This window comes from Cydia strobilella, chromosome 5 (assembly GCF_947568885.1).
Source record: "Cydia strobilella chromosome 5, ilCydStro3.1, whole genome shotgun sequence".
NCBI classification, from domain to species: Eukaryota; Metazoa; Arthropoda; class Insecta; order Lepidoptera; family Tortricidae; genus Cydia; species Cydia strobilella.
Window position 1 is genome coordinate 3036332 of NC_086045.1, and position 26630 is coordinate 3062961.

At 37.4% G+C, this 26630-nt stretch overlaps 2 protein-coding genes across 5 annotated transcripts in view; one reads left to right on the forward strand and one right to left on the reverse strand.

Annotated features, from left to right (window-relative positions):
- Positions 1-812: 812 nt before the first annotated feature.
- Positions 813-9854, forward strand: LOC134741288 (uncharacterized). Of its 4 annotated transcripts, none has more exons than XR_010127872.1 (7): positions 813-1219; positions 4539-6127; positions 6846-7057; positions 7126-7320; positions 7432-7896; positions 8712-8911; positions 9649-9854. XR_010127872.1 is itself a non-coding variant. In XM_063674006.1 (7 exons), the coding sequence occupies exons 1-6, from the start codon at positions 1027-1029 to the stop codon at positions 8607-8609; spliced, it is 2715 nt and encodes a 904-aa protein (XP_063530076.1). In that variant the 5' UTR covers positions 813-1026; the 3' UTR covers positions 8610-8646; positions 9649-9854. The 4 variants fall into 4 exon arrangements, 3 of the variants coding, with proteins under 3 accessions (XP_063530076.1, XP_063530075.1, XP_063530074.1); XM_063674006.1 differs by lacking the exon at positions 8712-8911 and adding an exon at positions 8549-8646; XM_063674005.1 differs by lacking the exon at positions 9649-9854 and adding an exon at positions 8549-8646 and having other exon boundaries at positions 8712-9023.
- Positions 9855-14483: 4629 nt separating this feature from the next.
- The window catches only part of LOC134741331 (synaptotagmin-5-like), a 35418-nt gene continuing 23271 nt past the window's right edge, over positions 14484-26630 (reverse strand). Inside the window, exons 4-8 of the mRNA XM_063674082.1 lie at positions 22966-23186; positions 21234-21441; positions 19925-20151; positions 19581-19726; positions 14484-14794 (exon numbers count right to left, since the gene is read on the reverse strand). Of these exons, the coding sequence (XP_063530152.1) occupies positions 14648-14794; positions 19581-19726; positions 19925-20151; positions 21234-21441; positions 22966-23186 (949 nt within the window). The 3' untranslated portion in view covers positions 14484-14647. The remainder of the gene's footprint in view (positions 14795-19580; positions 19727-19924; positions 20152-21233; positions 21442-22965; positions 23187-26630) is intronic.

Here is a 26630-nt window from a genome sequence, read left to right on the forward strand (position 1 = left end):
TTGGAATAGAGTGAGAACGCCCCCGAGAAACGTAAATAAATAAGTGTCAATTCTGTGGTGTCAATGTCAGTCATGTTTGACGTAAGAGACAGATAGATTTTTACACAGGTCACCCTAGTCTAGACGACCAAACAGGATGGAGAAAAAGTTTTCTGACAAAGTAAAAGGTTTGTTTACCTACCGTAAACTTGAAATAGTGTAAATGGACAAAGTTTTGCTGGACGATTGAATGTATACTCTGAAATACCCATTAGGATCAACTATAACTTAGAACATTTAAACGACAAAATTTTTTTTAGATCTAGAATAATTAGTGAAATATAGTTTGTCAAGGGACTGTCTCATTTCGGGCGTAGACAGAGAGAGTCATACTGTCTTTGTCTTGCACTGGTGCTGGCGCCCAGAAGAAGGGGATGAGTGTAGTTTTTTCTGTTCTTATTTACTGACAAGATTTACTTGACCAACTATATAAAAGCTCGTAAAAATGAAACGAATTCTGAATTTCTTTATCTACCTCTCTATTTTTTCAATCGACAAGAGCGATAGAGAGGCAGATAACGAAATGGCGATCTTCGTTTTCCGCTGTAGGCCCTCTGAGGACTACCGCGAACCACGTTCGACGAGTTGCCTCTTTGTCGCACTTGTAAATTCGTACGTAAGTGTGACAGGACTCTGTTTTCCAGGCCCGTGTGTACATGGTTTATTTGCGGTTCAAGCCTTGTCTATGACAGTTTTATGTTGTCAACTTCAAGTGACATTTATTAAATTCATTTCAATGTCAAAACTGAACTGAACTCATCTCATTGTCATTTTGTACTATACGAGCTATAAGATTTCCAATCTCCGTGTACATGTAATTGTTTAATGTAAAAATGGTTTTGCGTAGTTTATATTGTTCAAAAGCAAACTAAAGATACATTTACAATGTGGCTATAAATATTGAGTCGTAATTTACTTGCCATAAGTGAAAGTTACTCGAGGTAACGTTAGTAATTAACATTTTGCATTTTTGTCCAGCGTGCAAGAATGGCTTGTGTGCAGAATTCAGTCCAGGCGGACTCTGAGAGGGAGGAAGGAGAGATAGTGGACGAATTAGATGAGCTTTCGGACATATCCTCGGAGGAAGAGTTTCTGCTTCGACAGAGGTTGCATATGCTTGAGAAATATAATAATGTCCTTGAACGTAAGAATGCGAAGCGTACGAACGTCACAGGGCCTGGTAAGTAACTTTTTAAAAACATAAACTGTAGAGGTTTACTCCTTTTGATGCTCAGTTTATAGAAGCACAGTATGTACTTGCCACTTGTGTGTACTGAACACATTAGTGAAAGTGCAAGTGATTCGTTGATTACATACCAGTTATGTTTGTTAACCAATATCAGTGGGGAGACACTCCTCCTTTCGGGCTAACACTGATCCGTTCGGTTCAGCATTGCTCCGGGCAATTATTAGGGTTGGCACAACTTGACGTCCCTTTGCATGCACAACCACAGATAAGATAATGAATTGAATTTTGACAACCCTAAATAACCGTCTTTTTTCAAAACCCCGAAATAGCCCAATATTTATAATTCTATGATGCTCTTTACGTAGGACTGTATCATGTATTTAAGTAACAACTTCGTATTATTAGATTGTCCCATTAAAAATGAAATAATAAACCAAAAAACGAAATGGAACGTAATAATCTCGGTATTTTTATATGAAGAAAAAACCGGTTCCGAGCCTTGGCAAGGGTTAGTTCCATACATTAGAAAAGGACAGCATTATTCGACCCTGAATCGCTGTCAAACTTCGGGTTTGTAGGAAGGGTCCTTTCTGTATGGTAGTACTATTACTTATTCTGTGTCAATATGCACTACAAATAGGAACTTTCAACTTATTTGTTACATTATTTACTCTTACTGTCATACCTAAATTGGAAATATACCTCAAGGGTCACAGACTTTACAGTACATTATGGTGCAACTTTAGTGCGGTAATTTGCACATATATACTGTAAAACTTTGTATTGTATCATACAAAGTTTTACAGTATATAGCGAATATTTTACAGCGAATAGGTAACTCGCAACTTGTTTTAAATTAAAACACTACCTTTGATCGGTTTTAATTATCTTGCAAATTTCCTGTGTATTACAAAACACCTTTCTAGAGCAGCGGTTTTCAAACTGTTTTGGCGACGGAACCCTTTTGGAAAGCGAAATATTTGACGGAGCTCCAAATTAAAAAAATTCGTTCATTACTGTGAACCAGATATGCCTAAAGAAGAGCTGTTTTTTTCTTAGTACTCTCGCGGAGCCCCAGTAGAGGCTTTGCGGAGCCCTAGGGGTCCGCGGAGCACACTTTGAGAATGGCTGTTCTAGAGGTTTTCTGTTTAACTGAGGCGATTTGGTAAGAAGTCATGGTCAGCTACATACTGATTAAAGGCTTGGCTACATAAAGCTGATTTGTATTATGTTAAGTAAGTTCAAATAACTTGTAACTAGTTTAGTCCCAAACCTCAGCTACCTTCTACTTGAAAATCACCGCACAACTTCTTTACCAACTGTGTGTGATAAGTGGTAGAGCTATTAATAATGTTTTTATTTTACTTACGAAAGAATGAGTGAAAGAAGGCTAACAAAGAGAGTGTATAAGGGAGAGGTAGAAACGGGAGTTGGAAGGGGCAGACCTCGGCGGACTTTCTCTGATCAGATCGGGGAAATCCTGAAGAAAGGCCAGGTCAAGAGCACCCTAAACCGGCGAGCGTGTATGAGGAATGTTATGAATGTGAAGGAAGCGAAAGAGGTATGTCAGGATCGTAGCAAGTGGAAATCCGTGGTCTCTGCCTACCCCCGGGAAATAGGCGTGATTATATGTATGTATGTTATTTTACTTACGAGTAAACTCTTAAAGTAACAGCCATTACTGAATATGTTTATCATATGGCTCATGGAATGTAAATACATTGCAATTAACAATACAAAATACAAATATAAATATTCTCTAAACTCTTATCCAAGTATTGTAAATGAATACTTTACTTTGCAGATAGTGTTTAGGTGAAACATCCATTATAGAGTCTGTGCGGAAAGAGTAGTTGTGGAATACAAGGAGACCAATACATTCTATGGCTATTCTCTTTTCGTCAGTCAGTACAATTGCGTTTATATTGTAAAGAATAGCATACTCTATCTATCTACCAATTTTTATAGAAATCTGACGGAGAAAAGAATCGGCCCGGAGGGGCCATTTTTAGGGTTCCGTAGCCAAATGGCAAAAAACGGAATCCTTATAGATTCGTCATGTCTGTCTGTCTGTCTGTCCGTCCGTATGTCACAGCCACTTTTTTCCGAAACTATAAGAACTAGACTGTTAAACCTTTGTAAGTAGATGTATTCTGTAAACCGCATTAAGATTTTCACACAAAAATAGAAAAAAAAAACAATACATTTTGGGGGTTCCCCATACTTAGAACTGAACTCCAAAAAAATTTTTTTCGTCAAACCCATACGTGTGGTGTATCTATGGATAGGTCTTCAAAAATGATATTGATGTTTCAAATATCATTTTTTTCTAAACTGAATAGTTTGCGCGAGAGACACTTCCAAAGTGGTAAAATGTGTGTCCCCTCCCTCCCCCCCTGTAACTTCTAAAATAAGAGAATGATAAAACTAAATAAAATATATGATGTATATTACCATGCAAACTTCCACCGAAAATTGGTTTGAACGAGATCTAGTAAGTAGTATTTTTTTTAATACGTCATAAATCGTAAACCGCAATTTACCTTTCACTCACGTTTGACATAAAAAATACATTGTTACGGAACCCTCGGTGCGCGAGTCCGACTCGCACTTGGCCGGTTTTTATTTTTTTGTCAGATTTTGATAATAATTGGTAGGTTTGAAAAGCTCCTTATTCTGGTCGGAATAAACACGTAATCCAAATTTGGACAAAAACAATGTATGAAAATTCCCATTGAGTTACGAAAAATTCCATACGTTTTTCGTAACTCAGTGGAAGATTTTGTAGGACACGGTGAAATTGCGCTTATGTTGTACAGAATAAGGAACTATGTATCCATCAAATTTTATCAAAATCTGAAAAAATGACAGCAAAATAAAAAACGACCCAGATAGTCTTTTGGCTTACCTATTTCAGAGTGTGTTGAAATAATTCAAAAGTATTTTATTTGTTGAGTTGTATCATTTCAAACACTGTGGTAGCTTCTAGAAAAAATATGTTACATATATTTTGTTTAGTTCTTGTCAACTAATCATGGTTATTAATATCATAACAATAATTGTGTGTGTGTCTTATATTAATAATTGTTAGTTGCCCTGTCCTTACGCTTTCAGCTAAATATGTTAAATAGCCAAGTTCCTTTACTTTGAATACGCAAAAGCAATCTAATATTGTTTAGTTAATAAAATTACCTTCGCATTTTAAAATATTTAGAATTTTAGATAACAATATGATTAGATTATGTTTACTTATAATTAATTTGCATGCACTACCTCACTTTGCACTGAGATTCTTTAATATAACTTTTAGGTAAAAAAAGACAGGACAATGATGCATTTTTATGTGATCTCTCTGAGATATCTGCCACAGAATTGGAAGAACCGTATATAATTTCTAAAGATATCAGGGAACAAAAACATTTAAAATCATATCCCAAACCTAAACGAAGAAAAGACCCACTACCTGATAACAATTTATCAAAACGGGTACACAGAAGGAAATCTAACAAAACTAAGAAAAGAGCAACATTTTTATCTGAATCAAGCGATGAATCTGATGATGAGTATAGAAATAAAAGACGAAAGTTAGCTGCAGCTGTCAATAAGGGTAATGTTGACAAATCAACTCTGAAAGCAAGGCTGGAAAAAATGCTCTGTGGGTCACAAAACCCTGAGCCTGATAGATTCTTTCCGAATTTACAAACTGAAACTCATCTAGTCTCCATTAATAACGAGATTTCTTTAGAAAAGGTAATTAGCGCAGACGCTTCATATGGGGTTAAAGATTCTATAAATGAACAAGTGTATGAATCTGTAGACTTATGTTCTGATGTAGATACTAAAGATAATGGAAATAGTGTCAGCGCTATAAGTGTACGATCAAGCACTGAAAATAACGGTAGTGTTATAGGTGTAGCGTCAGAAAACCATTCCACCGTGGATTTAGCCCAAGAGACTACTGCTAATGTGAAAAATGTGATTATCAACGAAACTCAAAATACCAGAGATTCAGACGAAGATTTAGAAATACTAAGAGAACACGCTCTGAAAACGAAGGCTGTCAAAACGAACAGTCAAAAAATTGAATTGGAGAAACAAAATACACAGCAAAGCGATGTTATTGACGAAAAAGATGCTTTGCTGTTGTCAGGAGATGAAGATAGTGATACGGCTGAACTTCGGTTGATTTGTCTAAAGTCTGCTTTATTGAAAAAAGCTTTTGAAAGGAAACAAAAACAAAAGCTAAAGAAGCGACTGTCCCAGTCCTTGAATTTGGATGATGAACTTATGAAAGATCAGATTGAATATATGAACCAAATGTTGTCAGATAATAATACTGATATAGAATCGGTTGATATGGATATTGTTTCTGACGGAGATGAGAAAAGTAAAGATTCTCTTATTGAATCTTTAAAACCTACAAATATAGAACATGAAAAAGGAGATGTGGCAGAAAGTAATAAACATATTGGAATAACGGAATTAATGAGTTCTAAGGAGGATGAATTTGAGGAGGACGAGGATCTTTTACGTGCCAAATTATTAACTTCCTTAAGTAAAAACTTGCCTAATCTTGTTCATCCTAATGTTATGAACGGTATCACAGATAGTAAATTACCAAAAAAAGATAGTGAGACTGAAAAACAGGCCAATAATATACCAGAGGAGAAAAGATTTATAATTAGTATCGGAAATTCTGATTCGGAGGGCGAACATGAAGCAACTAAAAATTTAACAAAGATGCATGTGAAATTGTCAGAACAAGCCGATTTCCAGCAAAAACTTGACATGTTCTTGAAATCTACGCGTATGGAGGTAGAAAAGAGTGTTCTTCCTGATGTTGTCCAACAGCCTGTAGTACCGCCCGTGCCAAAAACTAACGAAAAATTCGTCCCAAAGGTGAGAATCCGTCAATTTTAGTGTTAGGAAGGATTAAGTGTCCATAAACTTCTGTGGCCTAGAGTGGGATCGAACCAGCGTCTTCCATTAGCATTTGCGGCTCACGGTGTAACTCCTGAGAATCCTGAGCCACCCTGCCACGGCAGCGATCATTCCAGTTTTCTGATTTTGAAATGCTTTTTGCCTTAGATCTTGAAATGCTTGAATTACTGTTCGGATTCCCTTAGGAGCTTTATCTTTAATAATACCATAATCGATATAAAATTCCAAAATATTTAGATCGGTACGGTTTCACTCACTATTTTTTTTTATCGCTTTTGGCGACATGTTTCGGATCATGTTCGTACTGATCTAAATATTTTGAAATATACACCTTTGGGAACAAATCAAACTATTTTATTAAATATTTTGATTTGTGTTTAAGTAGTCGGTAGCGCATACTGCTCGCCCTTAGAGTTAGTCAAACACGCCTAGTCTTAGTAAGATGGCATATAGTCGAGAACTTGGGACCGGTTCCGCCGTGGCGGGGAGGCCTAGGGGTTCAAGGCGTTAGCCCGGATTGCTAAAGACGGTTCGAATCCGGCCTTCACCACTGGAGGGCTTCGTCACTTTTTCTTTAATAGGTACATGACATCTATTTCAGTTTATAATCTTCAAATATTTCTCACGATAGTTTAATTTCGATATTAAATTGTTAATAACATTGTTAAAATTTCAGACTGTAAACCATTTGCCGAAATCGGAACAAATTGAGTACAAAAATTTAGTGAAAAGAATAGCAGAGTTGGAAAAGATTAAAAACGCGAGGCAATCATCGATAAATGTAAATAAAGCAACAACAAAGCCAATGGAAACCTTAAAACCTAGTAATTTTGGCACCAGAGAACAGCTTACAAATAACGAATTAGAAGAGCAAATAGCTTTGTCAAGGTACTTGTGATTTTTTATATTTAGATTTTTTTACGTCATCGGTTTTTAGTTAACATTTATATTTACAGAAAAACTATAGCAGAAGAGTCAGCTAAAGTACTTAAACTGAAAGACGAGGCAACCAAATTATCGCACAAGTATAAAATGGTATCAACTGAACTTCGAAATATAGCAACTGCTATAACTTTAAATAAAAGGCAGCAGAAAGTTGCCCAGATTAAGTTGTCTAAAATCAGAACTCAACATCAGTTGCTGATAAACAGGTATTTGTACTTTTGCATAAAACCACATTTTTATTGTTGCCACAGAAAATTTGTTCTTTTTTTGGTTTTCGTTTAGTACGACTTTTAACTTTTTAAAACTGTGTTTCACAGCTCAGCTACTTCCAAACATTCCATACCAAACGGTAATCTAGCACCAATAGTTCGTGGCCCACAAAAACTACCAACAACCGCGAAGAGACCACAGAAAGAAAATGCCCCAGTTGAGGAAGTAAAAACTGTACAATTATACAATCCCACAACACTTAGTAACCTACAGTCAGTTAAAGTGAGCGTGGTCAATGATAGAATGGAAGAAACAAACCCTAGATTATCAGTTCAGATAGATGTTACTAATAATAGAAAGACTGTAAAATTGCCTAAAAACCCAGTTAAAAGTACATTTATAGAAACCAATGTAGAATCTAGAATAAATGATGGAAGTATTGATGCCAATGTAGAACTCGTTGACAGAGGCAAGAAAGATGGAAAAGAGCAGACTGATAATAACTGGGGAAGTAAAAATAAACTGAAAGATGATGATTACACGTCACCGCTCCAAGCATTAGGATCTTCAAAGTAAGTCGTTTAGATTGATGCATGTCCTATTGTAAAACTTACCTAACAAAAAAAAAATTGTTTTCAAGAAAAACAAGGTAATTTCCATTTCTGATTATAACGATATTATTATATTGGTGCTACTGTTGAAGATTAGGAGAAATTATATCGTGAGTTATAGTCCGGGCATTTTTTGGTCATCATTAGATTTATCATTTTATATTTTGTTTTTTAATTTAAGGTTCTTTTTATCTTCAACATTAGTACGTTTAGTATCATATACCTGCAAATGTATGATGTTGCATTTGTACCATGTTCGTTGTGGCCAAAACTTCTAGTTTCGTCTACAAGAATTAAATAACTTAATCTAAAGTGATTCCTATGTGTTCTATTTATTCCGACATTTATTCCTTTCGCGTACATGTCCCGAGAAGAACCTAACTAAAACATTGCCTACACAATCCAGAAGTCTGTGCAATTTTGTTGTTTGTTACGTGACTATTCTGATAAACATCTGACAGACTGTCAAACTAACGCTGAAAGTTTAGTAACACAATTCTTGGTTTACTATTTGAAAAAAATATGTAAATTTTGTTATCACATTACTTTTGTGTGGAACAAATAGGAATGTCTACTCTGAACGCTTAATAACATTGTTTTTGGTCCCCATTAGGTGTATACATAATAGAACAAGAAAATGTGCATGTTTCAATTACCGCTTCCGATATAAATGAGTGGATGGATGCGTACACATCGCTGGACGCGTGCGATGTAAGTATGCAATTCACCAGTCAAAATCCCACTCTGATGTTTTTATTAACGCAAACACTTTTCAGCTGGGACCCGAACGCCGTGCTCTGCCGTTTCGAGATCGGAGGCATTTGCAAAGACGCTGATTGCAAATATCTACACCCAAAAATACAGGAACAATGACACTTTACACACACTCATTGCCGCCACACACTGCCATACTTTACATACATTTACACAGCCATTTGTTGATACCTTCTGCTGTACTGGACTCTACAGACAATGTGTAAAGTATATGACATATATGTATTATGTATCTTGGATTTATTATGTTTCAAATTGCTAACGCACAAGTTATAAAATATTATTAATGTGGGACTATTTGCAGTCCGTATACTTATTTTGTGCAATCGTAATAGATGGGAAAGGTGTTTTATGCAAAGGTTACGAAATATGATTTAGTTATCTACTTTTAACATACAATTGAATACTTACATTTATATTTAGTGGCAGTATACAGGCATTGGTGCATTATTTTATTGTAAAATTGTTTGCAATGAGTTGGCTGTGTTATAACAAATATACCTATATAATATTTTCATCGTTGCCGTCAGTCAAATAATTGACATATATAAAAAAATAAAGCTTGATTGAATTTTTTCCAACTATTACGATGCTAGAAAATATACAAGAGTTTATGACGCAAATATTTCCAAATAGTCGCAGGAGTCAATCTCATATTTAGTTTTAATTTAATAAACTGCTGAATTTATATTATAACTGTGTTCGCCGCCAAATAACGAGCTAAAGACGATGTTATTTGATTAATATGCATGGCATTGACGTCACTGGACTGTTAACCATATTTATCAAATAAAAATAATTGAAATCGTTAAGCGTTGTTCGCAATGGTTTTACCTTGGCATTCATTTTCATGTTTAAATTCAATACTTCGCTTATCATTTGTTTGTACGTTTCAAGACTCATATCAGTTGATTAAATAACTTTTTTATGCGATTCTAGTTGGTGTTGCGTTGCTGTCAGATGTCTTCCTACAGTGGTAAGTTACGGTAATTACTAGTCATAGTGAATTAACGTAGTGGTCTCTCGGACTCTGCTCGTATCCGGCGACGTTTATGGTAAAATGTATGTTTTAGTTAAGTTTTATAAATATTTTTAAAATACGATATTGTACAATGTGAAAAGTAAAATAAATTATTATTTTGTAATTTATTTGTTTTATTTATAACCAGCAAAACACTTTGAACGCAAAACACATTTTGAGTCTCCGATTACAAGTAAGTCCTAAGGAAAAAAATCATGGCTGTAGGTCTATTAGGTACTTTAATTACTGATTAAGCAAAATTGCCTTGTCTTGTTTGGTTTCCTCGCATTCGATATGAAAAGTAGTGTTTAACTCGGGTGAAAGGCACCATTTCCGTCTCGGACAGCAGAGCAGATGCGATCGGCAGATGAGTGCCTCAACCCTTTGTTAACAATCTACTATTTTTTGGTGACCAATAAGACAAATGAAAGAAAAATGGATCTTACAAATAGACAGTAAAGAAAGTACTTAAAATTTTCTCCACACAGAGACATATAGTTACAAATTTATTCGTATATTTTTACGAATAATTTAAATATAATAAGTATTTTTGAAGCCATGAACAAGAAATCTTACTTTTTTTATACCACGTCGGTGGCAATCAATCAATCAAATTACTGCATATTTATGAGTTTTTTGCGTTCAAAGGGTTAGAAGTCCCGTACAGGATAGATGTAGGTAAATGGGGTTGGCCAGTCGAAGTGTTTAGCAGATGGCGCCAGCATTGTTTGCCATGTCAATCCCTAGAACATGGAGACTATATAAAGCTGCCAAATCTCTATGTATGAAAAGTGTCCATCAAAAACAGTAATTAGGCGGCGCCACCATACACCGAAATACTACCAAAAACAACCTACGTAATTTGGTCGGGTTATTTGTTGCCTTATATGGTTCATGTTATACTCATGTCCCAGAGCCTAACTAGCGCCACCGGAGAGATTAGGAACTATTATTTAAAGCTGAAAGCGGTCACTTTTGCAACAATTCTGCCATAAGAGATTGGCATCCTTTCTATACCATCCATACCCTAGAATCGTGTCAATTTTTTTAATGGAATTTTATGCCCTGGATGCCAGCCCTCATAGAGAAAGGGGCAAGCTATGATGGCGCTATCTATGCAAACCTTTGACAGTTGCTAACCCCATTGTAAGCAATCTGGGGGCACGGCAGTGCCTCCGCCAAGTTTTTTTTCTGGTGACCAATAAGACGATGAATGAAACAAAACTGGATTTTACAAACAGACATTTTATTCAGACAGTGTAAAGAAAATACAAAGTAAAATTTTCTCCACACAGAGACATATAGTTACAAATTTATACGTATATTTTTAGGAATAATTTCAATATAATTACATAAGAATAGAATATTTTGATCACTGCACACAAGACGTCACACCTATGTTGTGACAAGAGAATACTGATACAATAGTACAATATTATCCATACTAACAGTAAAGGATCTACAGGCGTATCAATCTGACCACCAATCTGTCGTTCAACTTAGTGTTGGTTAGTCCTCTGCTTTAATACTCGACTGTGTTTTTCAGACTCATGCAGTCTGGCAAAAAAGAGTAGAAATTAAAAAGTGGCAACAATAGTGTCGTCCCGTTTTTCTTAGATTGATTTGAAAGGGACGACACTACATTTTTAATTCCTACTCTTTTTTGCCAGACTGTAATTAAGTCGAAACGAGTTCTTTTCAACTTGTTCGAGTCTTTTGTAGACTTCGAGTCTCGATTCCTTATCAGAGAACTCATTACCCTCAGTACCAAAAGGGTAAAAACGGGACCCTATTACTAAGACTCCACTGTCTGTCTGTCCGTCTGTCACCAGGCTGTATCTCACGAACCGTGATAGCTGGACTGTTGAAATTTTCACAGATGATGTATTTCTGTTGCCGCTATAACAACAAATACTACAAACAATAAAATAAATATTTAAGTGGGGCTCCCATACAACAAACGTGATTTTTTTGCGTAATGGTACGGAACCCTTCGTGCGCGAGCCCGACTCGCACTTGGCCGGTTTTTCTACAAATCAAATGCATTGTCCTCATGTAAAATTCATTGGTTAGAAATGTAAAGGGCCCTCCACACGCGTGCGCGAAACGCGGCGCGAAGCCGCGAACGCGAGTGTGAAGTCTTGTTCGCTAATCAGCGAAATCGACTCCACACTCGCGTTCGCGGCTTCGCGCCGCGTAATCTGGAGCGGGCTTTATAAGAATACATGACAATAAATAACGCTCATTGCTAATACTAGTATTTAGATAAAACTTGCGCTGGTGGCCTAGCGGTAAGAGCTTGCGACTTTTAATCCGGAGGTCGCGGGTTCGAACCCCGGCCCGTACCAATGAGTTATACGCGACTATTTATTAATCTGTGACGCGAGTGTGGAGTCGATTTCGCTGATTAGCGAACTAGACTCGTCCACACTCGCGTTCGCGGCTTCGCGCACGAGTGTTGAGGGCGCTTAAGAATTAAGAACACTGCTGTTAGGATCCTAAGGACACTGCGCCGGAGCCCCGCGCGCCGCTTTTCTTATGAAGTTGATTTCGATCTCACTGGCAGTCATTTAATGTACAAAATTAAGAGTGCTGGCTGGAGTAGAAAAATATACATAATAAAGTTCTTGACTCGGGAAGTTTTATAGCGCAGTCTCGCGTAAACTCGACTAAGTTCTTCAAATTTAGACTCGAAAGACTCTAAGTTCCTAGTAACACTATGGATAATGCAGTGGAACATGGTAGCCAGATTGTACCTACTGTAGATCCCAAAAATGGATGAGGGCAAAATTCGACAGTTGACGTTTGATAAATAGTTACATATTTACTAACTATGGATTAAATACAATCATTTAATAAAAATAATCTTAACTCCTTTAGTAAATTTCATAAGTATTGGCGTTTCAAAGCTCAGAATTTCGATCATTCCCAAATTTTTGTCAGTTTTTGGCAGTATTTCACGTGCAGGTAACTTATATTTTAAAATTATGACTAGGTATGTTAATCGTTGAGTACTGTCCACCTATACGTACCTAAGGTAGGTATTTGTAAAATGTAGGTATACCTAATAGTCTGAATCTTTTCAAATGATTTTTTAGCCAAAGACTCTAATCTAATCTGTTAAACAAAAGCCTTTGTTACTTTTGTGTAAGCGCGTGGCCATTGTTGGTGAGCGCATGCCACTCGCTGATACACAACAGGGGGGTGCTGTAAGAAAAAATAAGACATGATTGACCCCCCTCCCTAAATTGCCTTACGTAATAAATTAATGGCACCTTACCTATTTCGGATAGGTTTGTGTGTGTCCTTAACATGTAGAATTGTAGAATAATATAACACGTCCCTGCGGTCGTGTTTTAATTTATCGCCACTCTTTTCGAATTTCCTTTTTTCCGCAATGAGGGCTATCGTTTTTTTGCTCACCAGTTGGCGCCTCTGTTGATGGTGGTCCAAAAGACTAAAGAACAGCTGTCAGTCATTGAAGTGACAAGTGACATTTGACATTTCGAACTATGGAAAAGACCACCATCTACACTAGCGCCCCTAGCGGCGAATTCATACGCGTTAGCCCTCATTGTATCGTAAATAACTATTTCATTTCTCATGCTCTGAAAGAGGGTCATTGTTGTTCTAAAAGATGTGCAGAAAATGATGTTTCTGCACTAGAGCATTTTACGTTCCAAGTACGATTTTTTTTTACAATAAGCAATTGAAATTTGGGTTTAAATGAATTTGTTATAAAATTTCCATTCTGATATTTAACTCCCCATTCCATAAGTAACGATACTTTTGCCTAAATTGTTAATTGAAAGTACCCTCAAGCAATACTATAAAAAATAATACTTAGTCATGTTTTAAAAAAAACAAATGCATTTTACTTTCCTCGTATTCGAAATGAAAAATAGAGTGTTTAACTCGGATGAAAGGCATCATTTCAGCCTCGGACTATCGGCAGCAATCCTTTCATCCCTTGGTTAACAATCTACTAAAAATATATTATAAACAATGTTTGATGAAGTATATACCTCAAACCGCTGTAGCTTTGCGTACCATTTGTTTTTGTTTATGCGCTACCGACCGGCTTTATTAAAAAATAATATAAATTTAAGTAAGTACCTAATTACAATACCTGAATTTATTTTGCCACCAATAAACACATTTTTTTTCTTCTAACCATAAACGATTCTAAAAAATGATGTCTAAATCGGTTACGTTTGAGTAGATTGTTTGGCTGAATGAATTTTGCCTTAGGCCTTTCAACTTTGTACGTATTCTTTAAAAGTAAAATACAGCGGACAAATATAATAGATTCCATAGGATTATTTTACTCCTGGAAGTAACACAAACCTTGCAAAATAACCAACTTTTTTTTCGTACCTATATGTATGCATCTGAAAGATTAGATGAACGCAGGTGCTCCACTTTGGAGAGGCACGCGGTTTATATATTTTATGGTCATCTCTACTTTATTGCGAAATATCCATAGAAAGTCACCCGCTATCGTTCTCTGTATCCTGGGGGCCTAGCCAAATGACAATCGTTTGTAGAAAAAAATCAATCAAAACCTTAAAATTGTACCTGGTCTATCAAAACTATTAAGTGACTTTTCATGTTCATCTGTGATCCTAATACATTTTTACTTTGTCGGTTGGCGTTTGTGCAGTGGGTGGACACTCCTCCTTTCGGGCAAACTCGGCTCCGTTCGGCTCAGCATTGCTGAGTGTGCCTCTTGCGCGGCATTACAATATTTAACGTTGTCAACATGCGCGCGATACAGTTGAGTCGCTCGCGGCACAATTCCTGTGGGATAAATTTTTCTAATCATATTTCTATAGGTAGTTATTCTTGGTGTTTGTGGATAAACGATTGTAATCTTGGCTACGGTTGTATCATTGTCCTCTTCAACCCGTTGGCCGTCTATCTGAGCGTGTGCCACATAGCGACGGCCTTGCGCGTCTCCTGGGCCATTTGTGCCCAATGGCGGCCTTCCGCGGCGGGCTCCGCGGCGCCCACGCAGCACCAACCGACGACCAGGCCGCTGCCGCCGCCCGTCACCACGCACACCTGGAAAATTAAGATTAAATTGTGAGTTTAGGTGGCTATAGAAATGTTGGATAACCCCATACAAGGAGAAACAAAGAAGGCCCTCTAACAAGGACTGATGATCTGATTAAGGTTCTTTCGGCCTTGATGATGCTCTCTCTGCCATGATGTTCACCGATCGATAGAGGACAGGACCTAAAATGTCACTTCAATGGCAATAGAGCTTGGAGTTGCTGTTGCTATTGAATTAGAAATGAAGAAACCCACATTAGAACCAAGATCAAACTCAAACATTTATTTAGAAAATAGGCTACAAGCCTAAGCCTAAGCCTGATGACGTCAAGTCATCATCTAAAGAGAGTTTCCAGTGCCAGACTTTTTAGTCTGGCACTGGTAAGTGGCAGTGGATTGGATGCCTTATTGCTTGTAGAGTCAATGGTCACTGGGACAGAAAAATACCTGAATGGCGTCCGCGATCCGAAGGATGTTAAAAGACAATACCCAACAACGAACAAGGTAGACCGACGATCTGCCCAAGATAATCGAGGAAACCATTTTGATGAGCGCATTGTGGAGATGGAGACCCTTAGGAATGTCGTATGTCCAGAGGGCCTACCGCGAACCACGTTCGACGTGTTGCCTCCCTGTCACACTTATGTACGAATTTACAAGTGCGACAGAGAGCCAACACGTCGATTGTGGTTCGCGGTAGTCCTTCAGCACTTTGCCTCTCGCGTCGAATAACGGTCCTTTTATCAGTTCCTTCCAGTCTCTTTTGGCTAGGCTTAATTTGAAACAATAATTGAAGTTTGTTTTTACCGCATTTTTATTACTTAACCCTTACATTTCAAAATAAATTAATGTGTCAAATCACATCTTAATCACATCTATAATCGGGTTTATCGCTAATTTATTTCGTTACCTTTAATTACCTTTGTTTTTTTACGAAACGTCGGTAAATAAAGGTAACAAAATAAATTCGCGATAGACCCGATTATAATTTAATATGTGTTCAAAGCGCGAAGGTTTTGAATGTTACTTATACAAATTAATGTGACAAACTTCCAAAAAATATCTACAAATTTTACGTGACAACTACTACATTTTTAAAAAAAATAAAAAAAAATAAAGACAAGAACTAAGGTATACCTTGAGAGAAGCGCGCAAGTGTGGTTTATATCCGACCATAAGGCACGACAAAGTATATGTCAATGGCTACGAATACATCCTACCACAACAGATGCAACATGGCCAAAATGGTGATATACGTAACAGCACTATAAATAACGAAAGCTTCAAGAATCCAATAAGAGTTACACAAACCGAAGTAAGAACGAACAAAATCAACATGGACCAACAGAAACAACCATTATATAATGCAAGCCTTCACCCACCAGCGACAGCCCCCCCGCGAGCCGAGAGCCAGCCCACAACCAGCACTTCAGCCAACGGAAACCATAACTTTCGTGACTAGCTTATCCATATTTTTTCAGAACATGCAAAGTCTATGGAATAAGACGCACCTTTTACAAGCATTTACAGAAGAAAAAACAAACTTGCATGTAATATGTATCACAGAATCTTGGTTAAACTTAGAAAAACTAAATATACTACATATAAATAATTATGATATAGGGTCAAGTTATTGTCGAAAACACCACGAAGGAGGTGGGGTTTTAATACTAGTCAAAAAAAACCTGGATTTTTGTAACCGACCTGATATTACAAACATGTCTACAGAAACTATTTTTGAAATATGTGCAATTGAATTTCCGAAATTTAATACAATAATAATAAACTTGTACTGGCCAAATAGTAAAAGGGAGACGGAATTATTTTACACAAAACTAAAAAACCTTTTGCAATTAATATCCCTAAAAGATAAGAACAAAAATATAATAATCGGCGGGGATTTTAATATTGATTATATGTCAGATAAAAGTGAGAAAATAAGACTGTCAAACTTAATGTTAGAATATAACTTTAGTCAAAAAGTCGACGCACCCACTCGAATCACTAGTTCTAGCTCTACCTGTATTGATTTAATATTTACCAATTTTAAAACAAAACAAGCAAATCTTGACATTAAGGAATTAGGTTTCTCAGACCATCGAGGTATTTTATACAATATCCCAAACATAAACCCAATATTACGCAACCGGATTATCCACAAAAGAATATTCTCAAAATCAAACATACTAAAATTTCAGAAAGAAATCGAAACTGTACCTTGGGATAGTGTACTTTCATCAAGAAAATCAGTAAACGAGAATTATAACTCATTCAGCGAAACTCTGACAACAGCCTTAAATAAATGCATTCCTATAACTAAAATTGTTGTTAAATCAAAAAAATCAGACTTAACAAAAGGGCTAAAAATCTCCTGCCGTAACAAAAGACTTCTAAAGCTACTTGTATCACAGTCAAAAAGTGAGGTCTTAAGAAACCACTATAAAACCTACTGTAAAACTCTACGAAAAGCTATGTACAACTCCAAAAAACTCTACAATAAACAAACATTTGAAAAGGCCCAAAACAAAACTAAATCAATGTGGCAAATAATAAACAGAGAGACTAATAAAAACAAATTCAATTGTCCAAATAACATTCAAATTAAAAAGGCTGATGGTAGCCCTGAAAATGATCCCAAAATAGTGGCAAATACCTTCAATTCATTTTTCTCCTCCATTGCAAATGCCCACTCTACCTACACAAAAAAAATCCCCAAAAATAACGTAGTAAATAACTCTTTTTTCTTAAGGCCTATAGAACCTGATGAAACAATGTCAATATTAAAAAATCTAAAAAATAAAATATCCTCCGGCATTGATGAAATACCCCCCACCCTTATCAAAAATTGTGCCATAAATTTAGCTATTCCATACACACTCCTAATAAACCAATCATTTTCAGAAGGTATTTTTCCGGACGCGCTAAAAATATCCGTAGTAAGACCAATACACAAAAAAGGAGCCACGTCAGATATTAACAATTACCGACCAATTGCTTTACTTCCAACGTCAGCAAAAGTCTACGAGACTGCAATGATAAGACGCCTCTTTTCTTTTTACGAAAAATTCAAAATTCTAGACGAAAACCAATATGGATTCCGAAAAAACCGCTCCACCATCTTAGCTATTTATAAATATGTCCAAACAATTTTCGATGAAATTAACAATAAAAAATACGCAGTAGGCCTTTTACTCGATATGAGTAAGGCATATGATAGAGTAAGCTATGAATGTCTATTAGTTAAATTGCATAACACAGGAGTTAGAGGCTCTACTTTAAAATGGTTTAAATCGTATTTAGAAAACCGATTCCAATATGTTGAAATTGCAAATACTAACTTCGAAACAGGCTTAACACAACACATCAAATCAGATAGAGTCCCTGTAACTGGCTCTATCCCGCAGGGCAGCGTGTTGGGTTGTTTGTTATTCCTTATCTATATCAATGACCTTCCAAAAATATTAGATGTACATTGTATGTTATTTGCAGATGACATCTCAATATTATTTCCCTGCACTCAGTCTGAGGAAGCTGCCACAATACTAACCCAAACGCTACAAAAAACAGAGGAATGGCTACAAGCCAACAATCTTGAACTTAACCTAAATAAAACAAAAGTCATACAATTCAAACCTTATCAAAAACAAGACTTGCCAATCAGCCTTACTTATAATAATATTAAATTAGAATGCATAAAATCAACAACTTTATTAGGGATCGACATAGATACTAGTACCAATTGGAAGCAACACATACAAAACCTGACGAAAAGGGTATCGTCATTCATTTATGCCCTAAATCACCTCAAACGCGTAACTGACTTAAAAACAGCTCTTGCAGCGTACTATGCATACGCTCACTCCAGATTATCCTACGGAATCGTATTATGGGGTAATAGTACCGACATAGATAAAATATTTATTCTTCAAAAAAGATGCATCAGAATAATGGCCAACATTGACGAAATGGAAACCTGTAAGCCATTTTTTGTAAAGTATAAAATACTCACTCTTACCTCTATATATATTCTAGAGACCAGCAAATTTGTAAAAAAACATAGCGAACTATATTCTCCTGAAACACTACCTAAAAGAAACGACCGAAATTTAAATAAACTGAAACTTCCCTTTTCTAAACTGAAACTGTTCACATCTAGCCCACACTATATGTCAATAAAAATATATAATCACCTCCCAAATAACATAAAAAACGAGAGTAAATTAAGCCTGTTTAGCAAGAAACTAAAAACATTTCTGTTAGATAAATGTTATTATAATATCAGAGAATTTTTTGAAGATGTATAATATCTCTTTTGTGATACTTGTGATCGTAGATTGATTGTAATTGTATTTGATATTGTGCATGGCAGATTTTATTTAAATGTAAAATAATTAATTAATTGTTTGGCACATATGTAAATAATAATATGCATAATTTTAGATTAAATAAGTATGTTTCCCGTATGTGGAACTGTTGCCGTGCCCTAACAGGGCGTCACATGAACAGCTTATATTTAAGAACACCTGTACCTGCTATGTGATATGCAATAAATGATTTCAATTTCAATTTCAATTTCAATTACATTCATATCCTGTTCCACCGCCTCCACCGGTATCATGGTCGCGTTTTTGTCACTTGTCATATCATGCGTCACTTTCGCACTTACGTACTTGTTAGAGCGTGACAGGTATGGTGACAAATGATAGACAGCCGTCCATCTTAGCACCGGTTCTGTCATAGGGACCATATTCGACGAGAGAGATTTTTCGTGATATGAAGATAGATGGTGACGTACCTCAATGGAAGCCTCGTTTAAATGTCCGGACGCCAGGCTGAATGACAGGGCTTCGTTCCATACTGGATTATTTATCTCTTTCCTGTTCGTCTTCTTCTTCTTCACTCGCTTGCCGTTCACCAGGAGGTACACTTTCACGTACACATCTGAGGAAATAAGAAAACCAGATGGAATTAATACCATCCCACGCATAAATCTTTGAGCAGTAGGTGATTATAAATAAGACTAATCAGACAAATAATCATTAACAATAAGCACAATCTTAAATCTTCTGTAATTAACAATTAGTCAAACTTACTCTTGTTAACAGTATGACTGTGAAAGAGACAGTAGCTTAAACATACCTAATGCATCCTTTCCTTCTTGAGGCGGCAACAGATTTCTAGCCTTTAACACGACAACAGTCAGTCTCTCAGCAGATGGCAGGTAAGAAAGGGACAGCAGTAGCTCTTGCAGCTCCTCTGGCGGTCTGCGTTCTCGGGACAGTTCTGCCCATACTTCTGTGCCCCCTGCCACTTCTACTCGGGATAGGGAGACTTTGGCTGAACCCATTACTTCGTTTCGAGAGAATCTGGAACGGACAAAAAATTTAAATTTCACACAGCTAATTATTGTTCCACGCGATATTTTCGGACCGATACGACCTTCAACCTTCCTATATATATTGTTATCTAGATTTATCAGTAGGTAATCTAGTAATCTGTGGACGTTGTTGTTGGCCCACACTATATTATTCTTTGTACTTTATTTCTGTGCCTAAATCCTGTTACTGTTTTTGTCCCAAATAAATTAAAAAAAAGAAAAGAGTATAGGCCCATCTTAAAGGCCGGAAATGTACGAGTAGCAACCCCTCTGCTGCTGCAGGTGTCTATGGGCGACGGTACTTCTTTCCCTCATCGCTCTACGCGACAATATTTCCATCTTCACTGTACTATTTAGTTAGATGGTTGGCAGTCCTCAACTGTGCGTTTCTCCAGAAACTTCCTGCCTCGCACAGCTAAACTGTGGAAAGAACGGTCGTCCACGGTATTTCTGGACCGATACGACCTTCAATAAATATACCTGTCAAACTGTCATAATCGATGACCTGTAACAGCAGCGTCTTGTCCCGCAGCACTTGAAATGCTGGTCGAAGAAGGGGTTCACCACGTTCCGGGTCACGGAGGTCTGTCTGTCATTTTCTCACTGTATTGAATAACATACCTGTCATAATCGAAGACCTGCAACAGCAGCGTCTTGTCCCGCAGCTCATCATGTGACACGGGGAACTTGAAATGCTGGTCGAAGAAGGGGTTCGGCTCGTTCCGGTGCACGGGGGTCTGTCTCTCTTTCACACTATATTGAATAACATACCTGTCATAATCGAAGACCTGCAACAGCAGCGTCTTGTCCCGCAGCTCATCATGTGACACGGGGAACTTGAAATGCTGGTCGAAGAAGGGGTTCGGCTCGTTCCGGTGCACGGGGGTCTGTCTCTCTTTCACACTATATTGAATAACATACCTGTCATAATCGAAGACCTGCAACAGCAGCGTCTTGTCCCGCAGCTCATCATGTGACACGGGGAACTTGAAATGCTGGTCGAAGAAGGGGTTCGGCTCGTTCCGGTGCACGGGGGTCTGTCTCTCTTTCACACTATATTGAATAACATACCTGTCATAATCGAAGACCTGCAACAGCAGCGTCTTATCCCGCAGCTCATCATGTGACACGGGGAACTTGAAATGCTGGTCGAAGAAGGGGTTCGGCTCGTTCCGGTGCACGGGGGTCTGTCGCGTGCGGGTGTCCACGGACGGGAGCAGGGTCACACGCACGTAGGGGTCGTTAAAACCCCCCGCTTCGTAACCGGCTAAGTCGTGGGCTGGTAAATGAAAAACATTATTGTATTGGATCATCAGTTCTTGTACAAGTGGAATTCTTATTTTCCCACGTTGCATATTAAGAGAATGTCCATTGGAAAAGTATTAATTATAATTCTAGTATTTACATACATACATCCATACATATGTGCCGTTTTCAATCAAAAGGTACCACATTGTCGCTTGTTGATAAGGTTGATTTTTAATTGAAGCTATATGGAAATAGCGCCTTACTGACAAGCGACAATAAGTACCCTTTTGGTTGAAAATGGCACATATGAAGGGTACACGGAAAGAACATGTCTAGTCATTTTAGTAACATTTTGAGTAATCGCGGTTTTAAAATTTGGAACCATGTCAAAATGTATGGTAATTCCGTGACTAACTTAAACAAAAGTTGTGTTACATATATTGTACAGTGATAGCAAAAGATATAACTAATAGTTCATTAAGAGCTCTACATTTTGAAATGAAAATCTCACTTTCCGAATAATAATCACGCCTATTTCCCGGAGGGGTAGGCAGAGACCAATTCTAGTATTTAATCTAAGAATATGTATTTTTTCCGCATTTTTTGTGCAGAATTAAATAAGCTTTAATATAGCCTCAGACCAGATTCTCATAGAGTGCGTAGATTTAGAGTAAAAGGCGATTTTTTTCCAGGATGATACACGTTTTGCACAATGCCTGTGGTCCAACATACATACGACATTATATCACTGTTCTAGAGATTTCGTGCGTTGTCTTAGTTCTAGTAAACAGGAATTTTATGAAATAAAACTATGAAAACGGATTATATCGCGTATATTGAATTTATAATACATCCCGACGTTTCGAACTCTTTACAGCGTTCGTGGTCAACGGGTGACCACGAACGCTGTAAAGAGTTCGAAACGTCGGGATGTATTATAAATTCAATATACGCGATATAATCCGTTTTCATAGTTTTATTTCATGAGTAACTATCGCGGTAACCGAAGACAATATTAGGAATTTTATGACCTAATTTCCTGACTTGAGTCATTTTGCTATGAAAATGTTTAGTAGCGAATTTCACTATTTTCTTTGAAATTCTAAGTAAAATTTGTTTTTTATGGTTAGCTTTTTCTTAACAGTTTGCCGACGATTATTTAGTCTGCTGTACCTATTAATAGGGAAAATAACGCGAAACTCTGCGTATAGAGGGCGTCACCACCACAATCTGAGGGCCTATCGCGAAACAAGAAAATCGAAATTTCGTTATCTAACATCTCTGTCACCAAGCTGTCACCCTTGCATATTCGAGCGACAAAGAGGCAGATAGCGAAATTACGGATTTGCGTTTCCCGGTAGGTCCTCTGTAAACAAACCGCCTTGATGCATCAATGTCATATTTTATTATCCCAGAAAACTTGTCAAAAACCTGTTAAATGTACGTATGTATAAGTTACTCTATGGTTTACTAAAGGGGCTAGTGCTGCACTCTGGTGGCGGAAAATTGCAGTAATACCAATACCCCCTATTGAGAAGTTAAGTAATAAACTCACCTTCAATAAGATGCACCTCCAAATCCGACCTGTCAAAGTCGTATTTGAGTCTCAGATGCAGCCGCCCCAACGACGGGCCGGTGCCCTCCAGCTCTATAAGCAAGGGTGCTTCTCGTTTGGTGTACAACGCCGGCTGCAGGGCTCCGAGGGCGCTCGGGGCGCCGGGCGAGAGGGGGGCGCCGCTGCTGCTTTCCACCAGGGAATTGCTGCGGTCTATCCGTCTGGAAAGATGAAAGTTTCATGTTGACAGGAAATATACTAAACGCCATATTTCGTCAGTTATTGTTACTATAAAGAAGCTATACCAAATAATGAAATTGTCGCAATCACAACCTGTACCACGCGACCAAAACGTCGTAAGCGCTGTAAAAATTCATGGCGCTTACGGCCCGGCCACGACATCGCGCGGTGGCGGCAGCGGCGAGCGGCGGCCATAGGTGGGAACGAAGGGTCCGATCGCTGTGTCTCGCTCCAACCTATGGCCGCCGCTCGCCGCTGCCGCCGCCGCGCGATGTCGTGGCCGGGCCGTTACTCGGTTAGGTCGCGAGACTCACGCTCCGCTTCTATGGTTTATGTCAAAATAACATCAACTCATGGCCCAAATACTGGTTCTCTGTGCCGATTCTATAGTTCTCCTCCTTCTTGCGTCGTATTCCTCAGTATTGAGGGCCGTGACCTCCCTTTTGTATCACTTTCTCTCTTACGATCTTTCTCCATCTGCTTCTGCCTTTGGCGGTGTGGAGAGCCATGTGAACTGTGGAGTCAAGAGCGGTGCGATCTAGTTTTATACGTTAGTAATAACAGTTCAATGTATCTTTGTCTCCTCATTTCTTAATGTCATAGTGTTAAACTTGGGTGAAAAGCAATTAAGAAGAGTTTATTCAGTCTTGAACTACGAGTAATGTCCCGATTAACCGTAATAGGTTCCATTAAAACCTTGGTTAACAAGCTATTATTTGTGCCATTCTCAATCAAAAGGGTCAATAAGGCGCTATTTCCATATAGCTTTAATTTGAAATCGACAAGCGACAATGAGGTACCTTTTGGTTGAAAACGTCACATTTATTTCTCAAACATGCTCGGAAATACCCTACTTTTGTCTACCAAGCTGCAGAAATAAATGACCCCCCTACATGGAAAGTTCATGAAAGTTGTTTGCAGAGGGGTCAGAATATCTCTGCAGCTTATTACATCGAATATTTTACTAATTTTAATAACAAAACTTCCGTGAGAATTTACATATTAAGAATATATTTTACTAATATTTATATTTTATTTTATTTTATTTATTAATAATACTTACTGTACATTGAATTTGGATCTTTTCAAATTTAAAAAGTAAAAAAGTTGCAGGAGCAATAAAATTGTATGAAAAATATTCATTTTGGATTGAAAATCCATCTATTGCGTACTTTTTAAACTCTCACATTTGCATACAAAACTGAAAGGTCCCCGATTTCGTTATTAGGGTTCCGTATCCAAAGGGTAAAAACGGGACCCTATTACTAAGACTCCGCTGTCCGTCTGTCTCTGTCTGTCTGTCCGTCCGTCTGTCCGTCTGCCACCAGGCTGTATCTCATGAACCGTGATAGCTAGACAGTTGAAGTTTTCACGGATGATGTATTTCTGTTGCCGCTATAACAATAAATACTAAAAACAGAATAAAATAAATATTTAAGTTAGGCTCCCATACAACAAACGTGATTTTTTTACCGTTTTTTGCGTAATGGTACGGAACCCTTCGTGCGCGAGTTCGACTCGCACTTGGCCGGTTTTTAAATGATTTTTATAACATCTATAGAATTTCTACGTGATGAATTTTACTTAGAATTTTTTTTTTGTGTATGTTTAAAAATATTTAATTTGATTAATATCAATCAATTCAAATCAAGCTTATTATTTTAAAGGACCTCTTCCAGCCATCCAAAACTAGGGTTGCCACCTTTTTTCTATACACACATAGTATTTTTGTCAAAATACTGAAAAAATATAGTATTTACTGGGAAAAATTAAAAAAAAAATAGGACGCCGACTTGAGGCGAATTAAAAATCCAAGTCGCATACGATGCGATATCGGTGACATTTTGTATAAACCTTTCTTGAGTGATGAAAATATAGTATTTTTCGTACTATATTGTTTTTGTATAATATATAGGTAGTACAATTACTTTAGTACAATACTATATATTATAGTATGGGTGGCAACCTCATCCAAAACCTACCTGTCATCAACAGATTCACCGCAACAAGCGGGTTGTTGCGGCAAATTGAAGGGTAGAGAGCTACCTAGCTCACACGAGTGGATGTGAAGTCGTATTTGAGTGTCAACATTATTGTATAGAAGAATAAAAACTTTTATAAACAAGTAACTGTAAAAAAAAATTTTTTGTGACACACTTTTATTGCTGACTGTACTTCTTCCAATTTGCATGTCTATCGAGTACTTCTTGAGACCTTTATAATGAGCCTAAACTTGGTGTTTGTGTTTTTCCATCGAGGAGTTCCTTTGGTTACCTACCATATTATTGCATTGTCACAGTACTACAAATTTCAACTGAATCAGATACCGGGAAGTGGTTTAAATTTTAGTTACAAGATTTGAAGCACTAGTGAAGCTAAATAAAAGTGTGTAAAAAAAGATTAGCCGACTTCAAAAAGGATGAAATAAAATATTATCCTTTTTAGGGTTCCGTGTTTAAGTATATGCGTTACCAACTGATATGTTTGAAGTCGGTGCCAAGCCAAATTTTGAACCATATATTCATAGTGATTTTGGTGCAATTCCAGAACCAGTTTAATATGGGACCAACTTGGAAGTAGCTCCTTTCGAACAATAAAAGAATTACTAAAATACATAAAAAAATAGCCACAACCGAACTCAGAACCTCCTCCTTCTATGAAATTGAAGTCGGTTAAAAAAATATCGTACGCCGGTCACTTAAAACACACCTTATCTAAGATCAGGTGGGGTAAGAAAAACATACTTTATTTTATTCGAGATAAGACCAACCGTATGAGGATTGAGGAATAAGTCCTTAGGTAATTCTATTATTTCTCACTTGATGGTCTCAACGGAAGATCAGCGCTGGAAGTCGCCAGAAACATGCTCAGATGGGGCCTTTTCGTGACACTTTATTTTCACTATGTTCTTTTTATGTACCTATGTCGATTGTCTGTGTGTTTACGAATTCTATATTCTATTCTATTCCCAGAAATCTATCACCGGTCCAAAAAATGCCATTTGTAGCCTATTTTTTACCTATTTCTGAGTCAAAGTCTATTTTGCTTCAGATAGGTATACTGGCTTGCTTCAGTGACATCGTCCAAGCGCATAAATTATCGCACCTTCTTTTGCGTACGATATTACTCATTGGACCGGACATCGCATCGTACCAGAGTCAAAATTATCGTACGCCTGGCAAACCTGAGGGAGTGAGCGCCTACCGCGAATACCAAAGATCACAAATTGCGAGCATCCTTCTCTTTTACTCCAATTAAGGCGTAATCAGGGAGATAGAGAAAGATGCCCGCAAATTGAGAACTTCGGTGTTCGCGGTAGGCCCTCTAAATAAGCCACCTACCTATCACATTGGTTTTGAGATAAAAAGCCGCGAAGAGGGAGCGTAAGTGCCTACGAAATTCCATTACTTTACTGAGTTGGAGTA

Bases quoted from the DNA above. Each gene is read 5' to 3' on its own strand.
- LOC134741288 (XM_063674004.1), top strand. From the start codon at position 1,027: ATGGCTTGTGTGCAGAATTCAGTCCAGGCGGACTCTGAGAGGGAGGAA. The intron at 7,058-7,125 runs GTACTTGTGATT...TTATATTTACAG, and splicing joins GAGCAAATAGCTTTGTCAAG to AAAAACTATAGCAGAAGAGT. The intron at 7,321-7,431 runs GTATTTGTACTT...TGTGTTTCACAG, and splicing joins CATCAGTTGCTGATAAACAG to CTCAGCTACTTCCAAACATT.